The 17,903-nt window shown below is 48.0% G+C and overlaps 1 protein-coding gene across 8 annotated transcripts in view; it reads right to left on the reverse strand.

Annotated features, from left to right (window-relative positions):
• GRAMD1B (GRAM domain containing 1B) overlaps window positions 1–17,360 on the reverse strand; it is an 84,240-nt gene extending 66,880 nt beyond the window's left edge. For 2 of the 8 annotated variants that reach the window (XM_048328810.1, XM_048328808.1), the window contains exons 1-2: window positions 16,934–17,356; window positions 8,005–8,094 (exon numbers count right to left, since the gene is read on the reverse strand). In XM_048328810.1, coding sequence (XP_048184767.1) covers window positions 8,005–8,094; window positions 16,934–17,295 — 452 coding nt within the window. In that variant the 5' untranslated portion in view covers window positions 17,296–17,356. Of the gene's footprint in view, window positions 1–8,004; window positions 8,095–16,933 lie in introns of all 8 variants that reach the window. The other 6 variants (XM_048328806.1, XM_048328809.1, XM_048328812.1 and 3 more) reach the window with 6 other exon arrangements.
• Window positions 17,361–17,903: the final 543 nt, after the last annotated feature.

The following is a 17,903-nucleotide window of genomic DNA, read 5'->3' on the forward strand; positions in this document are numbered from 1 at the left end:
AGGAAAGCAGGCAGCAGAGAAAGCTTAAGGGAGAGCATTGGGTTAAAGTTGGAGGAGAAGAGGCAAAGAAAGCAGAGGGGCTCAAGGACAGAGCGTGGCTGGTGCCATCCCAATGCCTGACCTTGTTACACACACGCCACCACCTCACCACCAAAATGCACAACGGGTACTCTGCACAGGCCAGGAAGGGAATGGGTGGGGAGGGCAAGGAGAGGGCAGAGGAGAAGAAGAAAGGCAGAGGTCAGCAGCACTCACACGGTTACAGTCATCGGCAGGAAGGGGGGAGTCCCTCCCAGGCCAGCTCCCAGCAACCTGAGGGAGCGTCCCTTCAGCAGCAGGGGAGGAAACACTGCTGGATTCAAAGAGGATAAAATCCCAGCTGGGTTACACACGCACAGTGGGGCAGGGGGAAAAGCAGCACAGAGCCGTGACCTCGGAATCCAGCGTGGAAGGACGCAGTGCTGCCATGGAGGCAGCCCTGGGATGGCTTTTTGGGGTTGTTGTGGTCACTGCAGCCTGGCCCCAGAGGAAGCAGCAGTGATGAGGCTGATGAGAGGGCAGAGCTGTGGAGAGAGCTCCACAGAGCTGGAGCTGCGCAGGAGGCACTGGGCTCTGTTCTCTGCTCTCAGATTTCTCCCATCACAGGCAATTCGATTTTAAAGGAGCAGCTGCCTTGAAGCCTTTTGCCAGATGCACTGCTGCTGTGGGGTTAACATGCAGACAGCTGAGAGAATGAATTCTCTGTTGAAACAAAGAGAGTTGGAGGGTGATGATTACTGGAAAGAAATTCTCAAGGCCAGAATTTACCAACCTGACTGTCCACTACCACTGCCGCAGCTTTTCCCAGGTCTCCTGAAACAGGGGAGAAAAGACCTGGTGAAAAGTGTGGATGTTCAGCTCAGAAGGAAGCCAGGGCATGCCTTGCAGAGGTAGAATCCGTAAGAGGATGTTCCAGGCTCGTTCTGAATGGTTGGTACCTCCCCTTTTTGACTGCTGGCTGTGAAGTGTGAAGATGCACTTATTTCCCAAGGTAACCATTGCAAATCTTTTCATATTCCAAAGATTTACAGCACTAGAAGCCTGGAGCAGGCCATGATGAAGCATGTGTGTGCTGGCTACAAAGGCAGGAAAGAGCTGATGTGTCCAGGGGCTCAAACTGAGAGCAATCTCTGCAACACAAGAGTAGGAGCATCCTTCACCAAACCACTGCAAAATAACTCAAATTCCCAGTTCAGACCAGGGGAATTTTTCTGTTCCTACAGGGAATTAAGAAGAAATGCCCTGCAGTGAGCAGCTGCATTTCAGAAACAGCTGATGGCTGCAACCAAAGGCCTCCAAAGTCTCTGTAAGGACAGCAGCACAGGCATTCCAGCGGAAGGAAGCTATTCCCAGATCCCTTTCCACCACTCACAACCTGCCAGAGTCCCAGGGGAAGCTGAGGCAGCACCAGCGTGGCTCAAGAGCAATTCCTCCTCCAGCTGCTTAGGCAGAAGGATCAGCATCCCCCTGTGCCTTCAGCTTCCCTAAGCCAGGGCTGTGACCAGCAAAACTCCAGTTTACTGTGGGCCCAGATTCTCCAAAACTTGAAATGGGAGAACAAAAGAAGATATGCTGTAAAAAATAAACCTTCTGTTTCTGCCCTCCAGCATCTGCCAGTCCTGGCTGCTGGTTTATTGGCTCCACAGATGGGTTTGAACTCACTTATCCCTGCACTGTTTCTCCCCACCTGTGCATTTATCCTTTCTCTGCCCACTGCACATCAAACAAGTCACTATAAATGAGGAGATTTTGCCCCATCTCACCCCCAAGATTAAGTGAAGCTTGAAATCTTTGAGATTTTATTAAAAACAGAAGCAGATTGAAGCTGTAACAACCCAAGGGGCTCCTACCTTGAGACAGCCTTCTCACCTCACTGCTTTGAGTTAAAAAACCCCTGTAAAAAGGGAAAGATGGCAATTACTCCTCACAGACACCACAAGTAGCAGCTCCATCTGCTAACTCGACTCTTCAGCACAAGAAGAGACACTCCACGGTCCAGCTGGGATGTCTGACATCGTATTTTAGACTTTTATTGAGTGGATACACATTTCCACCTCCTAGGAAGTCTTCTGAGATGGGAAACTTCCCTTTTAAACTGGATTTTGGCTGCACGTGCACAAAGGAACTACAGGACATGTTCTATTACGTGCATTCTCACCTATTATTTGTTTTCTCTATTGGTTAGACCCACAGATCGAGCTCTGTGCATCTAAGATCACTTTTTACTTCCCCTTAAACAGCACACCAGGCCCCAGAACACCCCCTAGGAACTTCTACACGCAAATAATATGAACAAAATATTTCCGTAACAACAGCAAACCGAATTTGCAACGATTCACAAGGAAAAGAGGTTAGAAAAAGGGCTCCTGAAGAGCTGCACCCCATCCCACCCCATTTTACTTGAGCACCACCTGTGTTTCACTGCCCTGCACTCAGCAGTCGCCCCACACAGGGTGGAACCAAGGGACAAATGCCCTTCCAGAGCTTTTCTTTGCAGCAGGAGCACCAGGCACACTCATGGCATGACTCACTTCTTGCTTTCTGATGACACCCCAGCTGAAATGTTCCCAGCACGAAGGAAGGTGGGTTCCTGTGACAGGCAGACAAAGAGGTGTTGCCCACACTCTGCTTTTTCTGAGGGAACCTTGCACTCATTTCCAGCATCCATTCATCCTGTTATCAAGACATGGCTATAGTGCAGCTAAAACCCCCAAACCCTTCAGGTTTGGGCACATGCAGTAAGATTGGAAGGACAGTTATAGCCCCTATATAAGCCCCTAAATGCATCCCACACCCCCCAGCTCCAAAAGGCGTCCCCATGAGGTGAGGTGGGAAACTCTGACCTTGAGATTTAAAGCCAAGCCTGCAATGCAAATCCCAAAGCAGCCACTCCCTGCAGAAACCTGGCCACACAAACAGAATTAACAGCAGGCTGCCCAACAAACCCTCCCTTCTGTGCATCTTTGAAACCCCCAGCTCTGGCTGTGGAAAGGTGAAACCAGTTAAGTTCTGTGAGACTCTCTGATGGTTAATTTTATAGCAGAACTGAAGTTTCAGTGCTGCAACAGGAGCCCTCAATGGCCTTGTCTTTCTTTCCTGGTCCTGCCCTTCATTTGGGCAACAGTTGGACCATTTTCAGACCATCTCAGAGGGCCTCAGACAGGCTTAGTGGCCACACATCCCCTCTGAGAATGGGCTCCTTCTCTCTGCTGGGTACCGGACGGAAGGAGGAGCGAGCAGAACAAATCTGAATTAATCCCCTCAACCAGCAGCCCTGCTCTCCACAGCCAGTTGGCACCTCACAGCAAGGGCTGCTTGGGAAACAAGCCCTGAGTGGGGCGTGGGAGCAGGGGAACAAGGCTGACGTGTGAACCGTCCTGCACCACGGGCACTGCCTCACTGCAGGGCTCGCTGGCAGAGGTGTGAGCAAAACCTGGGCACTGCCAAGGGGGTGAGCTACACCAGGAAACTCAGGGAAAAACCTTTGGGTCACTCACACCAAGCTGCAGCCCCCAGAAAGCATCTTGTCTGCCTCTTCTCCACCATAATATTCCGAGAATCCCAGCGTTCGCGGGACACATGGGGTGACCATTGCTTCAGGCCTGAAGGTGAAATGCAGTTACACAGCTGCAAGTTCTGCTCTTGGGAACAGGAAGGGAGGGGAAGGGGCCTGCCCAGTGCCTCAGAGAAGGAGAAAGAGGGACATTAAAACACCTCTGCACCTCCTCCTCGTGTTCCTGAGCATCACGAGTGAGTGACGCAGTCGTGCGAGGTCTGTCAGGCCTCCCCTGCGCTCAGTGACAGGCAAAGCACAGCAGGGCTGAGCTAATCTTGGCTAAAACCAGTCCAGCAGAGACAGAACTTTCAATAAAACACCAAAAACGAACAGTGACGGCATCTGAGGAACAGGGAGCATGTGGTGTTTTCGTTCACTGACTGCCAGTGGCCAGGCTGGCAACTCAAGGGGAACAGAGCTGAGCTTAAGCTGCTCTTGTCAGCCAGAGGTGAGGGGGGCAAAAAAGGGACATAATCTAAATATTAAGCATCTTTCTTACCAAAAAACCAACTTGCAGCATTCTGGTCAAACTCCTGTTTAATATTAAGTCCAACTGACTCAGAGTTTGGAGCTAGATCCAAATCCAAACTCACTTTAGAGTTACTGCAAAAGCATAAGGGTCTGCTCAGGGACCCTGTGAGAGCTCAGCAGCCTCCAAGTCTTGTCCAGAACACTTTTTAAAACTTCCCTGAGGATGATCCCTCCATCTGTGAGGGATAAAAGCTCCTCAGGGATCTGAGTGGATCAGGACCCTTCCTACCAAGGGTCCGTGCTGGATCTTTGCAGGCACAGGGGCTCAGAATGTTGTGCCAAAAGGAAAAGGACACAGGGAGGAACATGCAGCACAAGCAAGCCCTAAGGACATAAATAATATGGAATTTATCCCGTTTCAAACTTTCATCTCTTTTCTGCTCTTCCTACAACTTCCTGGGAAAATTCAAGCAGCCAACAGAATTTCTTCCACTTGTCTCTGTGGCAAGCTTTTCCCTAATTCCCTTGAAAGCTCTCTTGTGGATTTTGATCCATTATTTGAGAAATCTTTATTAGATTGCTCAGAGCAACAGCCAGCCCTGCAGGCCTGGAACTGCAGAATCAGGAGATTTGGGAACTAAGATAAGATGCAGGAAATATCAAAGACAGATCTTAAAACTAACTGTGCACTCCCACTTCCTCCACTAGATATGATCTCTATGTAAATAATTTGAATTTACAGCAGTGTCAATGTAAATCATTTTGATTTATTTGGTCTTTTGTGTAAATAATTTTTTTATTATCTCTTGTAAACTGCCACTCACTTCCCTCTCTTCCATTTCCAACCTCGTGCTTTTCCTCTCTTCAACAGTTTGTCTCCTCCTTAGGCTGAGTCTAAGGACTGATTTTTCCTCTGGTTCAGTAGCTCAACTTTTAATTAAAACACACTTTGCACCCTTAAACCCAATGGGTGCCCTGGTGCCATGACAAAGAACAACTCCTTGGATCAAGCAGGGACAGGTTCATGAATTTGGGGTTAATTTGGTGAAAATTCAAGGTAACTCATGCATAACTTTGTCTCCTTTCAGTGATTATGGGGTCTATCATGTGCACACACCTCATCCAGATCTGTGGCTCCATTCCAGCCTTACCCACCCTTGGAGTTATTTTAAGTCAAGCACAATTATGTGGACCCTCTAGCTCAGCTCTGCCTGAATTTGTACTTTCGCAGTTGCTGAGTTTTTCAGCATCTGAGCTGCTCAGACTTAATTCACCACCTCTGTTTTCCTGTGAGGTAAAAAAGGAATTCTCCTGATTTCATAAATAGCGACATGAAGTGACTCACCCAGGCAATCAGCACGCAAAGAACTGAGCCCTAAATCCACACAAAACCTCTTTCCAGCACATCCCACTAAATTCTTCCTTCTAAAAATACCCATAAAGGACATTTTTTGCCCCAAGATGAAGTTTAACTCCCTCTCAGCATAACCCAGGCACGGCAGAGACAGGATAACTTACATGGATTTGCAGAGGGAAAGCTTTTTCCTCAGGGAAGAGACACAGGGGTGGCAGACCTGCCTCACCACTGTGCCACAGGACGCCTTGCCAGGGTAGGGGTTCTGGACCATGGCAGCACTTCCCAGCCCTGCAGCCAACAGCAGCACTCCCACCTCCAGAGATGGGGTTGCCAGAGAGCCCCAAATGCAGCCAGAGCAGGGCAGAATGTTCAGTCTTCTCCTAAAACCTCCAGGAGATGGAGCGTGGCCCTTTGGAAATCGCTCACTGAGATGGGAACTCCCCCAGCAGCACCTTTGGTGAAGATCCTGCCTGTGAGGATCCCAGCCATCCCCAGCTGCGTGTTCTTCATTTTTTTCATCTCAGAACCAACTCAGCAACTCAGCAGCCCTTTGCTTTTGGCCGGGGCAGCTTCTCTCAGCACGGTCCCAGCTGTCCTGAGGCGCGTGCAGCTCGTTCCCTGCTCTGAGCTTCCCTCTTTCTGCTCCTGCCCTCCTCTGGGATGCCAGGGGCAGCGTGCCAAGGCAAGGTGCACCTCCCAGGGCACAGCACGTGGCTCCCTGCCCTCCTTTCTGCTCACACCCTACGGGACTGATGAAATCCTGGGCGGTTGTGGGGTTTTTAGGGGGTTTTTTAAGGAGCTGATGTACAATGGTTAATTGATAAGTGACCAGAACTGACTTGGAGTTCTTCAGAACAGAAGCTCAGAGCTCCAAACCTGTGCTTGGAGGATGTTTTGTTACTGGTCAAAAAAATACCACCGTAAAAGCAGCAAAAAAACCCCCAAATCCTCCTCATTCAATTTCTGCGGGTCTGAAAGATTGAAGGTGCCTCAGAAACAACCTTCAGCTGTGTTATTTGTAATAGCAGACAGCAAGCTCTCAAAGGCTCTGTCAGCCTTCTCACTAATTCATGTCCAGCTTACATTAAAAGGTGTGTTTGAGTTATTTTTTGGTGAAGTTTCAGGAGCACAAACCACCAATATCCAAAGGAGGAGTGTGCTAGTGGATCCTGAGGGAATTACGTCAGCAAATGAGGAAAAAACCAGCAGAAAAGGCAATTTACTATCCCTCACATGGATAATTCTAGGATCCCTGAAAACAGAAGTTAATTGTAATTAAATTTAGGCAGCAGGAATGTTGCTGGTCCCAAATGTAAGAGGTCAGTAGGCTCAGCATCACCTTGGCTCTGCATAAATAGTTTTGAGATCTGACTGCTGCTGAAATCTGCCCCTTCCAGCCAGGAAAATATTGTTATCACCAACCTAAATGGTCCCTTTAAAATACATCTGAAACAGGCAGCACTTCCAAATGATCCCCTGCTGCTACACCCAGAAATGTATTAACAAATCCTAACCCTGTTTAACCGGTGGAATTCCAGCTCCAATGGAATAACAGCACATCACACAGAGATGATGCCCTCATAACCCCCCTGCTTTGCTGTCCCACTCTTTATTTCCTGGCTGCAAACAGTCACCCGTCAGTCAATTAGGGATGTTTTGTTAATTAGTCTGGACTCCACAGCCACGGGGAGATGGATAAGTGGTGTGAAACAGAGAGGAAAAGGTGAGATACAAATCCCAAGTGCTGATTCTGAGCCAAAAAACTCACTGTAACCCCCTATAAATCACAAGATCAGTGAGTAAAATGCAGCTTAACCCCACAGAGAACCCCAGAAACCCAAATCCAGCTGCATCCAGGGATATTTGTAGGGAAACAGCCCTGCAGGATCTGCCCCAGGATACAAAGGCAGTGACAACTCAGGACTCACAGTTCATGCCCAGTACAAGAAAACTCAGCAGTTTCAGGCTCAAAAGTTGACCTACAAGATACAGCAAAACTCCTCATCATGTGGCTCTGAGCAAAGCAACATTCATAAATCATGCACCAGAATAAACAACAAAAATAGGTTTTCAACAGCTTTTGTGCCAGTGCTGCAATCTGAAGCAGTCATTAATCAACCCCAATGAAAGCTCCTTCTGGAACTTCACAGCAGCTCTCACCCAGCTGCTGCACACACGTTCTTAGACTCCAGGACGGTCACACCACTTCAGAAGTGAATAAAACCAAGCTCAGTGGTGTCTTTGCTGAGGGCAGGAGCCACATAGGAAACTCCAGCTGTGTGTTTTGAAGGACCAGAGTGCTAATCACCAACACACAGCAAGTCTGATGAAGCTGCTACAGCAGCTGGAGTTTGGGGAATGAGCCTCAAAAGAAAACTCAGGCAACTTCAGGGGCTGGGTGCATTGTCCCACTTGAAAGGTGATGGAAAATGCAGCTTTTTAGACATCAGTATGACCAATTTAAATCACATTTCTTGTTAAACAGCTCTGAGAAACACAAAGAAAATAAATCAGGGCCTCGACCAGCTCAGCAGGTGCCATTCCAGTGAGTGGTCCCAGCATAGCCCAGGCACAGACTCACCTGTCCTCACGCATGAAGGGGCTCAGGAACCGGGCAGAGTCATCGTCGTGGCTGCTCTGCTGGCTGCTCTGCTGGCTGCTCTGCTGGCTGCTGCAACACGAGACAGGGACAGTTAGAGCTGGGGAACCTCCTGGGAACACTCAGCTTTAAATCCAGATGGAGGAAAACACGGACAGAGCTGGGGAACCTCCTCTGGAACACTCAGCTTTAATCCAGATCACAGAAAACAGATCCTTGTGACCTGTGGGACGCTCAGCTTTAAATCCAGATCACAGAAAACAGATCTTTGTGACCTGTGGGACGCTCAGCTTTAATCCAGATCACAGAAAACAGATCCTTGTGACCTGTGGGACGCTCAGCTTTAAATCCAGATCACAGAAAACAGATCTTTGTGACCTGTGGGGCGCTCAGCTTTAAATCCAGATCACAGAAAACAGATCTTTGTGACCTGTGGGACGCTCAGCTTTAATCCAGATCACAGAAAACAGATCTTTGTGACCTGTGGAACACTCAGCTTTAAATCCAGATCACAGAAAACAGAACTTTGTGACCTGTGGAACACTCAGCTTTAAATCCAGATCACAGAAAACAGATCTTTGTGACCTGTGGGACGCTCAGCTTTAAATCCAGATCGAGGAAAACACAAGGTTCACACTCCACATTTGGGGGTTGAAAAGAGAAAACAACGGGAGGCTTTAAGTTTGTATCTGATTCACAGCTGGCACGAGGGTTTGGAGTCTCTTCATCTCAGTGACACGCTCCTGAGAGCTTTCCAGAAGGAACAAGTGACCTTGCACATCACCTGGACAGCCTCTCATCGTTTCTTACAGTCAAACATTCCAACACCAAACTGCTGGGTGTTTGTACCCGCCCCAGTGCCAGGTAGAAGTAGAGAAGAGAAGTTAAAACCAACTTTTGAAGTGGCCAGTGGAGAATTTCTGGTGAGACTCGCGAGCGGAGCCCACAAGATGTCACTCTCCCCCCTGAAATGGGTGTTGCGTGGGCGATCATTGCATTCCCTGCAAATTCACCCTGGGGTTCGCCTCACTCCCCTCTGGCAGCTCCAGGGGCTCCTCAGGATTCCTGCTACAGCTTCGTTTCCTTGCAAGAGCTCTCCTGCTGAGCACTGGTAGAGCTGATTCTGCCTCCAGGTGAGGCTGAAGGTGTTCCTGGGCGAGATTGAATCTGCTCTGCCTGGGTACCGCTGGCTCTGAAATCCTGGTAAACCAGCAGCACAAACTTGTCTGCGAACTCAGACTGGGATAAATTTCTCTGTTGGTAGGATCTAAATTGTTAAATAAAACTAGTTCAGGTCTGTGTCACACACCTGCAGTCACAGCTTCTGCTGCACTGAACACACACCTGCACAGCACGTTGTCCAGAGGCACAGAAACATAAATATGAGACAAAAAACCCCACCAAATGACATCTTTTCGTTCTAAAGAGCAACAATTCTTATCCAGTAACACCTATTTTGGGGAAAACAGTACCAGAACTGCAAATAGCACATTTCCATGAAGTGCACTTGGTAATTAAAAAAAAGATAAAGGGACAGGTTTTCTCTTCCGCCTTCTGATAAGAGTTTTTGCCAAAGAATTTGCAGTTTTCTGCAAAGAATAAAAAGCCAACGAATCTTAATTTCATTCAACATTTTTCTCAACCACCTTTATTTTGACCAGCTGCTTCTCTGAGGCCTTTAAGGGCTCCTATGACCTTTCTGAGAACACAGCACCTGTCCTGGGGACACATTTAGCATTTGGGAGACAACACCTGGCATTGTCCCCTATTTCTGCCCGTTCAGAGCATGAGACAGAACACTGTCACTGTTCTGAGAGAGAGGAGAGTAGGCTGAAGCTTTCAGAAAAAGCTAATTAGTGATCAATAGTTATAAAAATCCTCGGAAAACCAATACAGAAATCAGCCTCTGAGGCTGGGCACAGGAAAGCACAAAACTCCTGCAGTAAGGGAATAAGAGTTCTGGATTGGCTCCAAGCTGTAAATCAACAGCTGGGTAAGAACGATACATTCCCGAAAGCAAAGAAACATTTTTCTTGCACTTCTGAGCTTAATTATGGCCCAGTGAACTGGGAAAGAGCACAGAGGGAACCACATTTACCCTCCTCTGTCCAAGGATTTTCCCCCTTTTGATAAGAGGAAGCATTGCATTTCTATTTCTAGAATTTCTTGCTTCTGCATAGAAAACCCTCCCACCACACTCTGCCACCTCAATTCAGATGGAGCAGATGTAACCAGACTTACCCAAGGAGAATTCCCAGTCTATCCCAGCCCAGCAATGCTGGGAATACCATGTGAAAATTCCCTGTGGGACAGCCAGGATGAACCTTAGACCTCTTCCTGCTCATCCACCTATTAAAGTTCACATTTCAAATGAAGGTTTAAAATTTAACAGAACCCAGGTATTGCAGCTCACTGAAATACAACACCTTAGCTCAAGATTATGAGCAATTAAAAACTCAGAGAAACCACTTTTTACCCACTTGCCTCTCCAGCACGAGCTGTTCACTGCAAGAGTGCTTTGCATAAAACTTTGTGAGCTTTTCACACAAAATAAAATAAAATAATTTCAGCCTTCTGGTTATGGGGCAGCAAAGTTGTTAAATTCACTGAAATGCTCAGAGTGGTTGAAATGCAGAGCCTGTTGTTTAATGATGACTTTCAGTCCATTTTAGGATAACCTGCTATTAAGTGTTCCTTTGGAACGCTATAATGACAATTCAGCTGTGTTGTGAAGTAAGAATAAGAAAGGTGTGATTTGTGCTGAGGAATAACATGGAAAGGAGTTTTCAGACAGTTTTGTATCCACAGAGAAGGCCAAAAGCTGCATAAAACTCTCAGGAAATCAGCAAAACAAGCTTATCTCATTCCAAAGCTCAGCAGTGATAAACTTGAATTTGGACAAGGCTTAAATCTTTGGGTGCACAAGCCCAGGATGTCCCTCTCATTCTTACAACTTCTAAGCCCATAAAAATACTTCCAGGTTTATGCCCTGTGGTTTTTCCTTGGTTCTCATGCAAACCCACTACTTATTACTTTAGAAAGTGAAGAAAAACCTTAAACACAGATTAACCAGGCCTTTTAACAATTAAATCTTGGAAGATTCTGCTTCCAGCACTCCTCCACCGAGCGGTTTACCCAGGTAACCCAAGTACAAAAAAACCCCCCATTTTTCTACTGACTACACCCAGGTGTTCTGATCACACACACTTTGTTTGAGTCAGGAGATTTGAAGATGCTGCTGTGCCTTAAATATTTAAATATTTCTCTTGCACTTGGGAAGGGTTAAAAGGGGCAGGACGGCCGAGTCCTCTCCTCTCACACCGCATTCATTTCACAAAGGAGAACATCAACACCCACCTCCCCAGCGGTCCGGACAGGCCCTTTCACCAACATCTTATTTACCAAGCAACAGATGCCTTGAATGGGAAGCAGAATCCGTGGAAAACCACTGTGATAAGGAACATGGGAATTAATTGTTAAATTCCATCGGCAGGCACAGTGCAGGGCACAGATCTCGGCAAATATTTGCTGACCAGATAAGATCAACAGCATTTCAGTCCCAGGCTGTTTGTAAATCAGTCAGTTTTGATACTCTCGGGTGACCGGTCACCCTAAATCACACAAATACTGAAAGGCAAATATTTTAAAAGAAAACCACAAACTACTGCACAAAGGCAGTGAGATTCAGCCAACAAAAATACCCGGGCTGGTGGAATTCACAGTCACTTGGCACAGGTTACCATAAACAAGTGGCAGAAGATCGAAGTCGCAGCAAACAGCACATCAGCACTCCCAGGAGACAGGGGAAAAATCACTCTTTTGGGAGCACTTTAGGCCTCATTTGAACATGCAGGCTCAAAAAGCAAGAAGTTACATTAATACTGAGTTGCTACCAAGCCATCGCTGGGGTGGTCTCACATTTCAGACTACAAGAGACACCACATAAAGGGAAGTTTGTGCTCATGGGTTTTCCAAAGCCGCCAAAAGCAGAGAACAGCAGCTGCTTCCCTCAGAGATGCACAGCTTTCCCCATGTGATATTTCTCTTCCCAAAAACCTCAATTAACCAGCTCCAGCTACAAGCAGAACACGGGGGGGGAAAAAAATGCATTTGCCTCTGCCATGATGAAATCCCAGTGGAGCCATCAGTTCCTCCCACAAATAAGATTTTAATGAGAATTTTAGCAGAAATGAGCAAGCCCAGTACACAAGCACTTCCCAGTTCTTGCAGCAGCTTGCTGCACTGGCGAGAGAGGAGCAGCCCCACTTCCTCCCCCCAGAGCCACCACTGGAACGTGGAAGTTCAGCAAAGCCCGAAAAACTGCGAACTGCAAAACTCAGAGTGGCATCATTCTCGGAATGCCCAAAACCTCACCCCACCAGGGCTGCCCAGAGCTCTCCCACCACCCCAGCACAGGGCTGGAGCAGCTCCCTTTCACCAGGAAACACCTCCATGGTATTACCTAAAGGCTCAGATCGCTTTTCCATGACGGGAGAGGCTCTGTAGCCTTTAATCTTGAAGCTTTTTGGTTTTTTACTTTTCACAGTCAGCAGTTTCTTTGGGATGGAATCACATCACTCAGGTTTTTTTTCCTCTAGAAAATGCCACAATATTTTTCACACGTGGTGGAGTCAGAAAAACGGGAATGACCATTAATTTATTCCCAGAAATATTTAGAGTGGATTTCAGTTTAATTAAGGAAAGCAAAAGCATTATGGACTACTTGAAATTAAAGGCTCGTTTACCTTTATAAGCCAATTCAAAATAGCTAAGTCACCTATTTGTAAATGATTTTTAGCTCAAGTTCCAACAAATCAGCAGTTCACTGTTAACTGATGTATCTCACTGGAGTGACCAAGAGAAAGGTTTTTAAGGAAAAAAAAATAGAATTTTTACCTCTTTCCACCACAGAATGTGAAGGGAAGCAGCCTCAGAGCCCAGTGCTGAGCAATGCTGGAGACTCTCCCCTCATTTGTCCCACACTACGAGATAAGTTATCAGGATTTCATCTGAAAAACCTCCACAGTTGCGTGGCTGGCAGCTCAAGAAACCTCCAGCTCCTTGGCACAGACACTCTTCTGAGCTGGGATGGAATTCATCTAATAATACCCTTCATTTTTAATGTGTTAGAGGCATTTTAGGACTCAGACAAGTCTTTCCTTTTGGGTGAGCCCACAGTGAGTGTCAGAGTTTCCAGCAGAAAACCAACCTGAGTAAATTCAACTATAGAAATGTCAAAAGCTGCTCCCCACTGATCCAAAGTTTTGCATCTTTTGAAGCACCAACATTTCATCCTTAACCAATCCCGATCTTAGGCCAAAGGGAAAGCTGTCCTTAAGTTTAAGCCTGAATGATCTACTCAGAAGTTCTTGCCCAAAAAATCTCATGCAGGTCCTGAAATTACAAGCAAGGGTGGCTTGGAGAGGTAAATAATAAATTAAAGCTGATCAACTCCCTTATGCCCACATCAATAATGGACGCAGACTGCAGGCACAGCAGAATGCCACCAGATTGCCTCTGAAGAAAGAAACATCATCGTGTCTTAATAAAAAAATTGTGCATCTGTGCGGGGTTCGTGGTTTAGAAAGCTGTGTGCAGGTAAATAACTTCATCGCCTGGCTGGCAAAGGATGGGTGAGGGCACAGGAGAAGTTGTCTGCGCCCCTTATGAAAATCATTCTATTTATCATCTGCACAGCAGCCTTGAGGTTTGGATCATCATTCTTCTGCGCAAGGACACGTTCCAGGGACAGTCCTACCCCCAGGAATTGCCTTCCTGCTCTCTCACCTTGAACAAAGCTGTGTCAGGGGCAGGAAAGGCTCTCCCAGCCGTCCCTGGGGTTCAGTGGAAGGAAAGGAACAGCCTCCCTCCTGCTCCAGCAGCTTTTAGAGAACCAGGAGGTCAACACACCTCCCAGTTATCCAGGCTGTTAAAAACTAACCAGCACGTTGGAGTTTCCGGAGGAGAAAAGCAGACCTGGAGCATTACAGACAGCGTTTGGAGCGCTGAAAGAGTTCGTTTATTCACTTGGATGCTCGCTGTATGCTAATGGTCACAGAGCTATTGCTCTTGCTCGGGGCCATGTGAGCAGAGCGAGGAGCAGCTCAGCCGGAGCACAGCCTGCTCTCTCTCAGCTGCCAGCTTTCCTGGGAAAACCCTGCCACCGAACAGGTACCTGGCCACAGAACGGGGATAAAAGTCACCAGGCTCCAAAAATGAAATTCCAGAAGCTTGGTAGCAACTCAGCCAGAGAAATGGAGTGTAGGTGCTGAAAAGGCTGGCAGAGAAATTTTCCTGTATTTTACAGCTGCTTGTCAGTCTCCTTTCTCACGAAAGCTAGCTGTAAACAGTAGTAGAGGGTTTTTGTAAACCAAGACTTTATCTCACAGGTGCAAGCTTGTTATGCACGGTCTTGTTCTCCACACTGAAGAAAATACTTTGAAACAGGTCGTAGCATTCAGCCAATCACTCTGGGAGGTCAAGCACCCAATAATGTCATTTCTCTATTGCGAACCAAGTTATATAAACGAGGTGATAATTAATTAAATAATGCCACTTATCCTGGACTTGAATTCCATGTCGTCTTCGAGCCATCCCTGCAGATAACAGTGACAACGGAGCAACGGGGAGCAAACTGTGTTTATTTTTATTTCCCCAGTGGGAGCCACAGCCTGATGGCTGCTCCCTTCACCAGCTGGAATTTGGGAATCTGAATATCCTATCTCATAAGATACCTGCACTCCTAGGACAGGATAGTACACGTTGGGAATCCCTGTGACACCTGAACAGGCCAAGCACCGTCACTGTCGGAACCCCGAGCCAGGGCTTGGTGGATGAACTGCTGCACAAAACCCTTCAGCCTTCAGCACAGTTGTCCCTGCTGCCCCTGAACAAATGCATGGCACAGAAGTGACATTGGTAGCATCTGCCACGAACAGCAGTGGCACAAGAGAGCAGCAGCAGGACAGAGCAGGTGCTCTCCCTGACCAATCTAAAGCAGGAGAAGCAAACAGGCAATCTCTGTTTTATAGCAAAACAGCTTCTTGCCCTAAAAAGGTTAGATTTCACTCGGGGCACAGCGAAGTTTACCCCTCGTCTCTTTCAAATTATTGCCACAAAACCCCTCAGGGTTTATCATCCTTTCCATGGCCAACTCCCCACAGATTCTGCTTCCTCTGTGCTGTTTTCTGCTGAGGTGTGAAAGCCCAGGGATGATCTCTGCACTCTGCCAGCCCACAGGCTCAGCACAGTGCCCAGCAACCGGGCTTTTCCATCTGGGCTAGGAAGGGAAAAATTCCATTTGGAAACTCCGTGTTTCCCATGGCAGAAGGGGTAGATCTGGAGCCTGCTGCACATGAAGAGAGGAGGTGGCTTTGGTATGCTAATGTCACCTGATCCATCCACCACTTCACCTTTTTTCCCATCACTGCTTTGAAAACATCACCAGGAAATCTCCTGGAGATGAATAAGCAGAAAGTTGTCAGCATGACTGTGTAAATAACATGTGTACAAGGAAACTTGGTTCTTTCTTCTGCCTTCACACCAAAAGAAACGTGTCTTGGCCTGCCTGAAACACATCCACCATCAATAAATCCAAACTAAGTCCTTCAGCTGAAGGATTGGATCCTTCATCCTCTGAACTTCAGACCTTAACTTCAAGATTCTGACACTTCAGCACGTACCTCATGCATTATCTTTCCCATTTTGTATGCTGTGCCTGAATCCCTACCTGTACCACCACAGTTATGTAAAAATCAGAAATATTTCTCAGCCAAGAGACATTTTGCAATGTTAACTTGCCGAGAGGAATTACCAGCTCCTCAATGGCATGCATTCATTGATGAAAGTTCTTTAAAAATTAATAAGCTGACAGACTGACCTTGTTAAGGGACCTGATGCAAGAAGAATTATCACATAATCAGAGTGGGTATTAAAAGCTCTGCCCTGTAAACACTCAAGGACCACAGCAGGCAGTGAGTCAGTGTGGTTTGGTGGGTGCAGAAATGCTAAAGGTTTCTCTTTTTCTGGAAGTGCAGCACATCCTTTAAACATAACCCCACAGATCAGCTGCACGGGAGCTGCAAACAGTGGAAGGAAACTTGGCCCACACTAAGCCAGCCTAAGGATTTATAGAGTAGTAATTTCTTGGAGAAATCCTTAAAAAGTGTCTTGTGTATTTGGGGTCTTCAGGAAAGGCAGATTGTTCCCGTGCCCTGTTAAAGGAAGGGTTAATTCCACTGCATGCGGTGTGCCCTGCAGAGGGTTACATAAGGTGCAGCGTTATCTCCGTGTGGCCACACAATACAATGCCTGGGCATTCATTCTCCGTGTTGACAGGCTCTTGGAGGTCTTGGGGAATGATTTGTGCCCTTTTCAGCCAAAGGACTGTGTGACTTTCAGGTCTGGAAAGCTGACAAGGACCGAGCCCAGACACCTTGACACACAGACCCTCTGGGCTACTTGGTTTCTCTCTCTTGTCTTCTCTTCTCTTTGTCCCAGTACTGAACTAAGGATATCAAGGGAAGTCTCAGTGGTGGGAATGAGCATCACCTAAAAGCACTGGCAAAGGTTTGGCATCAGCACTCCTGTACAGGTAATGCCAGCAGAGAGGTCACTCCTCTCTCTCAGGCTCTCCTCAGGACACCTTAGTGAAGTTAAATCTTCTCACCCACGGGCTCTGTGTCGCCTGGAGGACCATGAGCAAGGACAGACCCTTGCCCTGCTGTTCCCAGAGAACATCGGGCCATTTGCTCTGGCACCAGCACATCCAACCAACACCATGATACATTCCAGCCAACAGGCGAGGCCAAACTCCAGGGAGAAGCACATCCAGGGGAACAGCAGACCCTTCCTGCCTATTTTGGACAGCATCACCTTGTGAGCAGGGAAGGGGAGCGGCCAGAAAACCTACCTGCTCTCACTGTACTCCTTCTTCTCTCGGACGCGCAGCCACTTCCGAAGGAGGAAGCGCTTGCGGCGCGGGGAGGCACTGGGAGTGGAGCAGTTGGACCAGGGGGTGTCCTCGTCACTGGAGGGGGTGATCTCAATGGATGGGAGCTGCAGGTATTCCTTGCTGGAGGAAGGAGAATCCTGGTACCTGACGGCGTCCAGGCTCTGCTCCTGCACGTTCTTCATCCGCCTCATCTTGAAGCGCTTCCTGCGCAGGGTCGGGGTGGACGAGCTGGACCAGGCGCAGCCGCCCTCCAGCACCTGCTGCTCGGGGACTCGCAGCGCCGGGAGCTGCAGGGTTTCTGTCATATTGGCAGCTGGCATCAGACGCCCTTTCTCCTTCTGCTCCCACCCCCCAGGCACTCTAGCTCTGATCTCGGTGTAAACCACACCACAAAGCCACAACTCGCCTTCCTCCTCCCTCCTCGCTCTCTCTCCAGCACTGCGCTCCCTCTCAAGCAGGAAACCTCATGTTCTTCACGTGCTCTCATTTAACAACCAGCGGGGTGGGGAGGGGATGTCCAGGACACAGACATGCCACAAGGGAAGCCAGTTCCAAGTTTCTTTCCTCCTTCTCTCCTCTACAAAAAGTCCCTCCCCTGCCCGGTCTCTCTCCAAGCAGGTTTAGCACTGACCCCAAGCAATGGCTTGGCCGGGTTTCAGCTCCCCTCCCCAGCCCCCCTTTGCCTTCTGTTGGCTCAGGAAAGGAAAAGTCTCCTGGGGCTGCTCTAGGAAAACTCGGCCGTGGTTCTTCTCGAGAGACGAGGCAAGCATGGAGTGGAGCGGCGTGGAGCTGTGGGGAGGGCAGAGAGAGAAACAGAGGGAGGGGGGGAACAATGCTCGATAAAAATCAGGAAAAAGAGTAGCAGGAGCAGCATGTTCTGTTTCTGTAGCGGGTGAGACGCGCGGGCAGCTGTCGCAAGTGTAACCGC

The sequence above is a fragment of the Corvus hawaiiensis genome, chromosome 25 (assembly GCF_020740725.1).
Source record: "Corvus hawaiiensis isolate bCorHaw1 chromosome 25, bCorHaw1.pri.cur, whole genome shotgun sequence".
NCBI classification, from domain to species: domain Eukaryota; kingdom Metazoa; phylum Chordata; class Aves; order Passeriformes; family Corvidae; genus Corvus; species Corvus hawaiiensis.